The sequence below is a fragment of the Cynocephalus volans genome, chromosome 1 (genome assembly GCF_027409185.1).
Source record: "Cynocephalus volans isolate mCynVol1 chromosome 1, mCynVol1.pri, whole genome shotgun sequence".
NCBI lineage: Eukaryota > Metazoa > Chordata > Mammalia > Dermoptera > Cynocephalidae > Cynocephalus > Cynocephalus volans.
The window spans coordinates 239,786,592-239,799,375 of record NC_084460.1 but is presented as its reverse complement, the minus strand read 5'-3'; the positions used below and the strand labels follow the sequence as shown (position 1 = coordinate 239,799,375).

Genomic DNA, 12,784 nt, shown 5'->3' with positions numbered 1-12,784 from the left:
ATAATGATATTGCCTTTAAAGATGATGGCTAGTGGAGAAATCTAACAGGCATCTTAATTGTGACAGAAGAATTTTACATGCAACGGAAGAACTCAGCGTGGAAAAGAAAAATGGATGTCAAAAAATTAATGTAGTGACAAAATTCTAATAAGCAAATTAACTTCTAAGCAGATTTGCTGTGACAACTGACCACCTAAAAGTGTGTATTTTTAATACTCAGAAATGATGCTACATAGTATGATCTGCAAAAACTCAAATATATTACATAATAATCTCAAACTCAACACATCCAAGACAAAATTCTTCATGATTTCCACTTAAATATACTTCTCCAATCTTCTTAATATCAGTTAGTGCCACTGCTGCTAAGGCAATGAGGTTCTCCTTGTTCCTCTCCTTCAACTAATTCAACAGCAAACCCCAATGGCTCTACCTCCAAAATATATCCTTAATCTGACCACTAAACCCCATGTCTTCCCTAACACTGCAATGTTCTGGTCTCCCTTCTTTCACTCTTGCCCCCTACAGTGAATTATCTGCATAGCAGTCAGAATCTTCTAAAAACGTAAATTACATCATATGACCCCCATCTACTCAAAACCTCTAAGGGCTGCCCACTACTCCTACCTCTTGCCAACACCTTATCATGGCATAGAAGACCCTACATGATCTAGCTTTGCCACTTCCCTTCAACAACCATCTTCTACTCCTCTCTCCATCACCACAATGATTTAACCACTAAGTTCTTTCCACACTACAAGAATGCCAAGAGTGTTATCTTTTCAGGGCCTTTGCATTTGCTGGTCCCTTTGCCTAGTAAGCTCTTCCTTCAGATTATTACATGGCTGGCTCTCTTTCATTATTCAGAAGCCAGCAAAATGTTTCTTCATAACACTATCTGAATTTAATTTACTATTTGTTTACTCACTGTTTCTCTTGGCTAGAATGTAAGCTCCATGGGAGCAGTGACTTAATTTTGTTTGCCACTGTATCCCTGGCATCAAACAGAAAGAAATGAGGAATGAACACTTTCTCTGCAAACTGGGATAAAAGAGGCAAGCTCATTACCCCCACATCCACTATTCATTCTGTTTTATAAGGGGGGAAAAATCTTTGCTTCAACAAGTAATATAAATGATATTTGACCATGAAGCAAATAAGTAACATTACAAAAAGACATTATAAAAGATTGATTCCTCACTCCTAACACAGTACTTCTAAATGGAAAAACCTGGTTTACAAGAATGGAACAATTAGAAGTCAATGCAAGTCCATAGCTATTTTCACTGCATGTAGTATTTGAAAGATTTATCAATAACTAAGTCAATAGTTCCTTTGGAAGAAATCAATTCAGCACTATCAACTGCAACTTTAAAAAAAAAAAGAAAAAAACCAAAACCTTAAACAACAGTGAATTTTGTACAACATGAAGAAAAACATAATGTGCATTTTTAATATCTAGCTGTGCTTGGGTCTAGAAAATTTAATGATCTAATAAGAAATATTTATTATGAAAAAACTCCATTTTAATAAATGTGTTAAATGCAAATTTATCTAAGATTAAATCTTTTCAAATATCAAATCACCACAACTACGGTATTACTCAGAACCACTGAAATATCTGTAAAATATCAAAAATTTCTAAAGGACACAAACTACTGAATAAAACAAATATTAAGTACAGTTACATATTATTTACCTGGCAAGCTTAGACATCTTGAATATGGCTGGGAATGAGGAGGGAAAAAACCTAGTACTCAAAATATTTCTAACAAGTTGAATAATGAATATAAGAGAGTCTACTTCAGATCTCCTTCATGCTATATGCAATTCGTGTTATACATGATTCCATTAAGCTTACCAATGTGGTATTTTTATCCACAAAGAGACTGTTTGCTAGAGGGAAGCCCCTCACAATGACAGCAGTATATTGGTGGCTAATAGCATAAAACACAGCAGAGGGAAAAAAACCACACATTGTTGTAAAAATCAGAAATAAAAAGTAATAAACATAAGAGCTCCAGCCAATTTAGAATAGGTCATAAATAGTCCTAACCTCTTTTAATCAGGATATTACTATATATTATCCATAGTACCACTAAGTGATGATCTCCTAATACAATCTTGATCATTTGCTAGCTGTGTGACTTTGGGCAAGACCTCTACAATAAAACAAAACTCCCAAAAAAGGACCAAATAAGCTAGTTCAAATAATGAAAGGAGGTTTTAGCCAAAAAAAAGGTGGGGCACAGAAGTAACAAAAGATGTAAAGTCAGAGGTTAAAACCAGTTTAAAGTCTTAAAAAGTGGTTTCGTCATTAATGCTTTAGGAAGTATGTAATAATATAAAAGATCTTCATTTTCTACATTTTATTCTCTGCCTAGTTGTGTTTAGCACAGTATCATCAACAATAGGACAGATATGATTTACTGGATAAAACTTACTGGATTCAGGGCCGAGCCCGTGGCGCACTCGGTAGAGTGCTGCACTGGGAGCGCGGCGACGCTCCCGCTGCGGGTTCGGATCCTATATAGGAATGACCAGTGCACTCACTGGCTGAGTGCCGGTCACGAAAAAACGACAAAAAAAAAAACTTACTGGATTCAAAAGTGATTTTACTGTAAGAATGTAATTTACAATTTTTAATTTTATAAATGATTCAGTGACAAAATAGGATTTAATTTTTTTAAGTCAACTCTGTGAAGTAATTCTTGATGAAGTTTCAATGCCTTTAAATAAAGAATGTCCAGAAACAGAACAAGTCTAAAATATATAACTTTCTTAAGGCCCTCAAACCTTCATGTAAAATACATTCAGTCCATCCCAACATCCCCAAAATCTCAACAATTACGCCATCAAGTTAAGTCCAAAATCTCATCTAAATAGCATCAACTCAAAAGTCACAAATCTCATCATCTAAATTATCTAAATCAAGTATAGGTGAGAATCTGGAAATGATATATCCTGGTAAAATTCCTCACCATTTTTGATCCTGTGAAACTAGAAAACAAGTTATCACTTCTAAAAAACACTGGTGGGACAGGCACAGGACAACATTTATAGATTTTCTCATTCCAAAAGGGAGTAAATGGAAGGAAGAAAGGAGTCACTGGTTCCAAACAATTTCAAAATGCAGCAGTGCAAATTCCATTACATTTCAAGTCCTGGGAATAACTTCAGTTCCTGCTCTGGGCCCAAAGCTCCACCCTCGGAGTCATTCTTCCTTTTTCTTGAATAGTAGCACACATATTTAACTGAGCAGTTTTATCAGCCTGTTTCCTGCCTGTGGAATTTTGGGAGTTCATGAGCCTTCCTTCATTTTGTCCTGTCAGTCCAGGCTGAACTTTGAAGTTTTCATTCTCAAAACCCTTGTGGGTCACCTTTGTACGTCATGAGGGTTCCCACTATTAGACAAGAGGGTCCTCCACATATCTTCCCCAGATTTCTATTACTGGCTTTTTACTAGGATGATCAAGGAGATCACTAGTTGCATGCCTAATCTCTTCAGTACTAGCAAAAGGTTATCCTGCAGCTTTCTCTCCAGAGCATACTTCCCTGACAGTGAATCTCCTAATTTTAGTGACTTCTGCAATCTGAACAGGCTGAGAATTTCCCAAATCATCAAGTCCTGGGTCCTTTTTGCTTAACAGTTCTTCCCTCAATTTTTCTCTTTCTTCTCACATTTTACTATAAGCAGCTAGAAACCAGGCCACACTGTTAATATTTTGCCTAGAAATCTCATCAGTCAAATATCGAAGTTGACTGCTTACAAGTTCTCCTTTCTACATAATTACAGGACACAATTCAACTAGGCTTTCTACAACTATATAACAATGATCTCCTTTCCTTCAGTTTCCAGACACATTTCTTATTTCTTCTGAACCCTCATCAGAAGCACCTTTAATGTTCACATTTCTACCAAAATTATGTTTCTGATGATATATGTATTCTCTAAAACAATAAAGGCTTTCTTTCCCACACTCCTAACTTTGTTCTGAGCCCTAACCAGCAGCTTCTTTAACATTCATATTTCTACCGACAGTCTATTCAAGGTAATCTATGCTTTTTCTACCATGCACCCTGCTATGGGTTAAATGTGTCCCCCAAAAGTTCATGTATTGGAAACTTGATCTCCATTGTAACAGTGTTAAGAGGTTGAAAAAAACCCAATTATGGTATGTGAAAGATGGGGCCTTAATGGGGTGATTAGATTGCGAGGACTGTGTACTTGTGAATGGACTGATCCATTCATGGAGTAATAAGCGTGATTCTGATGGCTTTATAACGAGAGCTTGTGAGCAGGGTAGCTATCTCTGGCTCAGCCATTCTTGCCATGCAACTCCCTGCATCACTGTCGAGTCACCACGAGAGAGAAGGCCCTCACCAGATGTGTTCCTTGGAACTTGGACTTTCTAGCCTCCATACTGTAAGGAATAAATTTTATTTCTTTATAAACTACCCAGTCTCAGGTATTCTGTTGGCCAGCCACCCCCCAAAATAAAAGAAGTTTCATAATGTAACCACCTTTATTACCTATGTTCATAAGGGCATATATTAGCAAAATCTGTGTTATTAGAAATGCAGCAAGAAAAATCTAAATAGATTCTACATGAAGTAAAAGTAGAAAATTTAGATACTTCTTTCCATTTGAAGGAAAAGAAGTAATTTCCATGTCCACAATAAAAAACAAAAATTGGTAAATAAAATAAATCTCTGATCATAAAAGCAAAGGTTTTTATGAAAAAAGTCCACCCAGGAAACAGAACAGGATAAGGGTCTGACCACAGGGTTAAATAAATAACAGGGAAGCTAATGCTTCCATAACTAAAGACTGCATATGTGATTTTAAAACCACTATATAACAGATTCTCTCCTCCATCAAATCTTTAAATTTTTAAACCTGTTTTAAACTCAACTGAAAAACAGGGTTAAAAATGAATGTATTTCTGTTCTTACCTCCACACAGTCAAAGTTCTCATCAACTTTAGATGCATATTCAACACGGAACATTGTTGACAGGCTCCCAGCAATATAGTATAATAGGATCTTCAGACCCTTGTAACCAAAAGCAGTTTCACTAAAACAGTAAAAAATAGCAATAATCAAAATAAATTTTTACAAAGTCATTAAAAAGTATTAACTCTACACATAAACAAATTTAACTTCATGGGTAGTTTTAAGATTTCCTATATACTTATTTTAAAAACACAAATATTTGCAGTGAAGTTGTGCCCCAGTTTTCATCTATAAAATAGAGATAATAATGGTGCCTAACTCAGGAATGTTGTTTGGGTTAAATGAGTAAGTTAATACATGTAAACGACTTACAACATTGACTGGCACATTGTATAAAGTACACAATAAAAATTAGACATTACAGGTTGAGTATCCTTTATTGGAAATACTTGGGAACAGAAGTATTTCAGATTTCGGATTCTTTTTTGGATTTTGGAATATTTGCAGAATACATACTGGTTGAGCATCCCTAATCTGAAATGCTCCAAAGAGCATTTCCTTTGAGCATCATGTTGGTGCTCCAAATGCTTCAAATTTTGGAACATTTCAGATTTCCAGAGTAGGGATGCTCAACCTGTTCTACTACTGCTACTGTCTTTGCTGCTGCTATTACTCATACTAGAAGGCATTCAGATAAGACAAGTAGTGTTAAACTAGGACCTGGCTAGGCAAGCAGCTAAAACCTAACCTTGGACAAGTCCTTCCAACTTACCACTTTCTTCTATCAAAAATATCCAGAGCTGCTGAAAGCAGTGATAGCACCTATCTAACTACACTTAAACCACCCTATGAACTCAAAAGAGCTGACGTGGAGCTGATGCTAATTTTTCCAAACTTGCTCCCTGCTTTCACATCTATGTCTTGCGATTCCCTTTTCTGGCTTAAAGAGTCTTCTAAAAAGTAAATTCTAAAATTTAAAATTTAAAAGTAAATCCAGAATAGATAAACCTATAGAAATAGAAAGATTAGTGATTGCATAGGACTGGGGGAGCAGGGGGAGGAGAGAGAGAGTGACAGCTAACAGGTTTGGAGTTTTGGGCAGGAGTGATGAAAACGTTCTAAAATTGATTGTGGCAATGGTTGAACAACTCTGAATATTCTAAAAACCAATGAACTGTATACTTTATACAAATGAATTGCATGTTATTATGTCTCAATAAAACTGTTTTTTGTTTTTTTAAAAAGTGAATTCTGAAAGAAGAGTGCTTGAAAGAAGCAGTGTCATTTCCAGATTTCTGTCTAGCCTACCAAAACACAATGTGAGTGTGGTCCGTTCCGGGACTCTGAAAGTTATGTGTAGAAGAAAGCAGTGGCAGTGATACTGGTCAAGACCAATGTTATGCTTGGGTTATAAAGTACAGGTTTATCACAATTATGTGACTGTCACCTGTCAACTTTAGAAGAATAGTATGCAAGCACACCATTTTCAATGATATTATGCAAAAGAGACAGGTGAATGTGCAAAATGCCATTAAGAAGCAGTGTCTGTAAAATGAGATTTACCACTAGGATATTACTACAGGAAGAGATTTTCTAAAGTAGTAAAAAGAGGAGAATAAAATAAATATCTCCTTAAAGATCGAAATCCAAAGAAAACATTCTTATTTTTATAATAAAATAAAACCTGTTTAAAATATGAGAGGCTGGAATTTTAGCATAAATTTATATATTAAAAATGTAATTATTAATATTTAAAAGCAACTAAAATGCCTAAGCTGATTCATTAATACTGAAAAATTCTCAGGAAATTTCTTCCATAAAGAGGCATTTATCAATTTAAAAACACATTAAATAAATGTCAATGATATAAAAATAATGCATAGGGAAAAAAAAGCCACGAAGGGAAATATTTTAAATATCAACTGTGTCTAAATGTGTTTCCCTACTACAACAAACCAGGGTTCCTTAGAAAATTGGTTGACTCCAGAACTAGTAGGGAAAGTACAAGATGAATCTGGAACATCTTATTGTACCAAAAAGTACAGTATCCCCCCAAATGAGAAGGACATATTAAAAGGACTCAAAAGTTTTTGAAAGGGTGGCCACTTGCCAAATCTGGGATATTTTGAGCATCAAAATTACTAGGAGAAGGGCTGGCTGGTTAGCTCATTTGCTTAGAGTGTGGCTTTATGATACCGAGGTCAAGGGTTAGTTAGGATCCCCATACTGGCCAGTGCCCCCCCCACAAAAAAAGTAGCAGTAACAAATTATAACCCACTGTTTAAAGAAAAAAATCTTTGAGTCTATTCTAATATAAACAAAAAAATAAATGAGGGTAAGAAAAGAAACTTTTCCTTATAGTCGAATGACAACTAATAAATGTAGAAGGTATGATAGAAAATCACCATTTTACAATCATCATGATAAAATATTGATTTCGGCAAAATTCATTAATGGATGCTAGGACTACTCAATGGAAGTTTGAAAGGAAACAGGATATTTTCAGTCTCAAGTATCTCCTCAAAGATTACTTAACATTTCAAAGGGAAAAATGTTAACTTTATAGTGGAAAAACCTGGCAGACTCCACTAAACTCAGTGACCCAAGTTAACTTAACCAACAATGGGACAAACTGACATCATGGACTTCCTAAAAAGGACACAATAACACTTCTGTAAGTGGTATTGCAAAAATATGCATTATCTGAATTTAAACATGAAACCAATCCAAATAAGGGTTCTGAAAACTAGACTATATTTTACCAACATGTCTGTCATCAAAAACAAAGAAAGGCTGAGGAACTTTTTCAGATTAAAGGAAAGTAAAGAGATATGACAACTAAATGAATTTGATTCTGGACTGAATCCAGTATTGGGGAAAACTGCTATAAAAGAATTATGGGAATCAACTGGCAAAATTTGAAACGTGGACTATAAATTAGAAAATAGTACTGTATCGATGTTAAAATTTCCCTGAGTTTTGATAATTCTACCATGGTTATTATCCTTATTTTCAAGAGATACGCACTGAAGAATTTAGGGGTGAGGGATCAAGATCTATCTGCAATCTACTCTCAAATGGTAATAACATAATAATATGTTTGAGAGAGAATGATTAAAGCAAATACAATTAATTGTTAACTGGTGGATCCAGGTAAAGTATATACAGATTTCATTGTACTGTTCTTGCAACTCTCTGCAAATTAAAACTTTTTTCAAAATCAAAAGTTAAAAAAAAGGTAACTGAGTATTCTAATAATGTAGTGAAGATATAGGAAATTAAAGAATTGTGCTGAGTATCCTAGGACGTGTCTCTAAAGTTGCTTCTAAAAATAAATTTCTCTTAACTGCTTGTTTAATCATATAATAACAACTTGAGCTTTCTAGCTTTAGGGGAATACATGCTATACTAGAACAAGTATAGCAAAGTGGCATGCAAAAAAAAGTAGTTGTGACTACTGCCTCTGGAGTCAGATTGCTGGAATCTGAACTCCAGCCATTCATATGTCCTTAGGCAATTACCCAATTCCACCAATGTACAAAATAGCAAATAATAATACCATCGTTAACACTGTTGCAAGAATTAAATGAGATAATGTATTTATAGCACTAAATAGTGGGTATTATATAGATTAGTGTCTCAATGTCAAAAATACCATTCTGATATATTTTGATAAAATATATGAAAAAATAACAGTAAAGAAAATAAAATCTGATATCTAAATCTTAAAGAAAAAAATGGAATTCTTTTTCGCTTTACTAGATTGACAAACATTTTACTAAGTTACTTACTCATCCCCAAAGAGTTGATGGGTATATTCAGGAAAGAAAGTTCTAATGTCATTCTCAAGATCTTCAGGAAAACGAACTGTTTAAAAGAACAGAAACGTAGAGATAGTAAAGATATTAAAAGTGACAGATATTTCCATTTCAAGAATTTCACTATAACTAGGATAGAGCCAACATTTTTCTTACTTAAAATGTCACTTCTCCATTATATGATTTACACTGGATTCTCATGAGAGTAGTGAACAATGAAAATTAGAATACTACTATGACTTCTTCAGTGTCAAAACTCCACTTATTCTAAGAATTAGAAGACCAGATATGACAAAGGCACTTGATTTAGTTTTTGTTTTTCTATATGTTTGCACAATACAGAGTAAAAGAAAAAACAAAGACACTTTGAGATAAGAAAAGTGACAGTATCTAGGAAATGAAAACAGAATGCTATACAAAACATTCTAAGAACAAGAATAACCTGAGTTTGATGAAGCCCATATCATCACATCATTCTTTTGACTGCTAAATGACATTTATGTTGCTCTTTCTTTGCTATTAAAAATAATGCTGCAATGACATCCTTATGTACATATTGCTGAACTTTTAAAAGTATAAATATAGGGGAAATTGCTGGCAGTAGAAAAATAAGTAAGAATATTGAAATACTTTTACAAATGCTGCTTAAGTGTCCTCTAAAAATATTTATATACCCACCACGGTTTACATACCCACTAGCAGCTGCAGAAACTCCTTTGTTTCCTACATCCTTAAGAATACTCCGTACCCAGGGTTACTCAATTTTAATTTCTACCAATCTAAGATGAAAATGGACATCCTTTTATTAATTTTATTTGCACCTGTTGTGAGTACTAATATTACTGGATATTTTCCTGATATAATTCATCTTATGAAGAAAACCTATTTATCAAAAAAATCCTTAAATAATTACAGAATGAAAGATAAACTATAGATGAAAAATTTCTAACACTGTCCTCATGGAGCAGGTCATTCATTGGGTACCAAAGCATCACCTAGCAGTTTACTAATTTACAGAGGGAAGATATCTTTTCATGATATCTGAAATAGAGATCTGGTCATCACCTCCAAGTGGTCTAACTTAGCATCACTAATTGTGAGATAGATCAACATTATGTGCCTCCTGATTTAATGCATATGAAGTATACAGCGTCACCTATGAAGTTTTCTTACCAAAAATGTTTATCCTAAATCTGAACAAGACTTTCACCTTTCAATTTACAGGAAATACAGAAAATAGAGGAACAAGTTAAATAATTCCAAAAAGAAACCAATCCAGAATATAGATTTGTCTAATAATTCTGTGCAATGACTTTACTCTTCCAAATAAATCAGTAGCATGGGGGGGAAAGTTGCATGTGCGGGGAGGGACTGTTCTGGATTAAAAGAGATTAAAGAAGCATTACAGCCAAATGCAGTGCATAATCCTTAATTGGATCCTGGTTTAAATAATTTTTTAAAAAGCTAGTAAAGAGTTTTGAGGATAACCAGGGAAACCAGAAAATTACATGATACTGAAGAATTATCATTAATTTTCTTCGGTGTGATAATGGTATTATGGTTATAGATATGAATGTTCATTTACAAGATGACAGAAGTGTCATGATATTCAGAAACCTACTTTCAAATAATTCAGCAAAAATAAACATACTCTAAAGTAAATTTGGCAAAATGTTAATTGTTGAAGCTAGGTGTTGGAAATACAGGTGAGTATTGTTCTATTCTGTTAACTTTTCTATATGTTTAAAAATTTTCAGAATAAAAATTTGAAAGAAAAAAAGAGGCCCAGGAACACAGCCAAATGTTGAGATTTGAAAAAGCAGAGTGATGGGATCATAGATATTCATTAGTTTGCTCTATATTTGTTGTATTATAGACATCTATAATATTTCATGGTTAAAAAATAAAGCTGTCCAATATATTTAGACTCATTAACCTAAAAATTCCCAACTAATGCATCTCTAATGTTTGAAAATGTCTGGAAATCTCTAGATTCTATAAAAATGTCAATCTACTGCTTCTAATATAATATGTATGTTCTACAGAAATTTAGTAGTGATGGGCAAAGATACATGGATAGAGAAAAAAGGCAAGTTAATGAATAAGAAAAGTGTCATAAGCCTACTTATGATAACTATTTCTATAATTCAGATTGGCCTTCTTTCAATGCCCTGTCATCCAAATTAGTGAGCTTTTACTATTTTGCCATGGAATTTGGTCCACAGAAAACAGGAACTATAATTTGATAAGTAGTGAGTTTAAGGTTGAATCAATCTGACATATATGTAAGTACATATGGGTACATGAAAACACATACAAAGTGGGAACTCTACTGGATATCAGAAACATTAAATATTTTTAAGTCTTTACAGTGCAATTATGGCAGTAAAGCAAGCAAGCAAACAAGTAACTCAAATGTCAAACAGTAAGGGAATGATTAAATAAATTATAGTTAACACATGAAATAGTTTATATATCATTAAACATCATGCTATTGAGGAATATTTGGTGACAGACATAGGAAACTGTTCATGATGCACAGTTAAGGGAACTGAACCTGACACTGTGACCTCAATTTTGTAAAAGGGAAATAATACAAATGAATACATAATAAAAAAATATTAGAAGGAAATACCTCAAATTATAATAGAGAATTATTTGGAGTGATGAATAACGGGCAATTTTTATTTCTTATATCTTCTGTACTTTTCAAATTTTCTGCAAAATATGTATTACTCCAATAGTCAGAAAAATATATAAAAATTTTAAATAATTCAAAATAAGCACTAAAAATTTTCCTTACAGGTAAACCTAGTCACTCTCATTTTTGGAGAAAAACGAAAGCTCAGAGCTTAGAATATTAAAAGTCACCTTATTGCCACATAGAACATAGGGCCCACAATAAATCTACCTTTTGAAAACAAGTCCTGTTGTTTCTACTCCTCTACATAGTCCTATACTTCCTAGTTCTCAGAATCACTTCTGTAGTTTTTGGAGAGACAGCAGAAAAAAAGATATAGTCTACATGTCTTATTAGCCAAAAGCAAAATCCAGAAATCACCAAGGCATGTTAATTTAACCAAATTTTTAAAGTTTGTTTAATAGATACATAAGCATTTAACATATGTACGGTCTGTTGACAGGTGCTCATAATGCAGATATAAATGGGTTCTAGCCCTCAAGCAGTTTCAGAGATGCTGCCATATTTTTCCCACATTATCTTCTTGTATTTTGGACTATATCTAAGGATATTCATAATCCCATGTTCTTTAAATAACTGAAACCTTAGTGTTTTGGCCAATACATCTTTTCCTGACCATGCTAAATAAAAAAATAAATTTAATTATATTATTTTAGAACATAGGGGTGAAAAGGCCAAGTGTGCTGGTAACATTCCCATCAGCACTACCAGCTTGCAACATTAGGGGCCTCAAGATTACAATATACCTTGGAGACACCATAATTAATCCCATCACACTCTTTATTCCCGTTAACTTCAGTCAAGTTCCTAAATTAGCCCTTATCACCTGGATTCTCATCCCCACACAGTAGCGTAAAACTACGAGTACTAACCTAATGCCTCTTCCCACCCTTCTGTAGCTCCCTATGACCACTGTGAAACATATGAGACACTTATCACCAAAATTCTCTGTATCCCCAGCCTCTTCCTTAAATGCTCTCTAACAGTTTGTTGACACACATGGTTCCTCCCCAAGGACACTACTTCTCTTACAACCTTCTCAGGTAGTGGCTGCTTTCTCTCCCATTCGTTCATATTGCTAGAACAAAGTATCCTCCTTGCTCTTCACTGCTGATTTCAGACTAATAGCTCTACACATCCTAAGAATAAATAGCTTTGAAGCTCATGCTCCGTATCTCACCCTCATTCTTTGAACAATTCAGATCCTGACTCCTTGTGACTCTTTCCAATCTGTCTTAAATCTTGGTGGCTTCAAAATTAATGAAAATTAGGGCCGACCCCGTGGCGCACTCGGGAGAGTGCAGCGCTG

At 34.2% G+C, this 12,784-nt stretch overlaps 1 protein-coding gene across 2 annotated transcripts in view; it reads right to left on the bottom strand.

The window, feature by feature from the left end:
• The window catches only part of HAT1 (histone acetyltransferase 1), a 50,132-nt gene that overhangs the window by 25,392 nt on the left and 11,956 nt on the right, over positions 1-12,784 (bottom strand). For both annotated transcript variants that reach the window (XM_063112508.1, XM_063112515.1), the window contains exons 3-4: positions 8,748-8,823; positions 4,957-5,077 (exon numbers count right to left, since the gene is read on the bottom strand). In XM_063112508.1, coding sequence (XP_062968578.1) covers positions 4,957-5,077; positions 8,748-8,823 — 197 coding nt within the window. The remainder of the gene's footprint in view (positions 1-4,956; positions 5,078-8,747; positions 8,824-12,784) is intronic.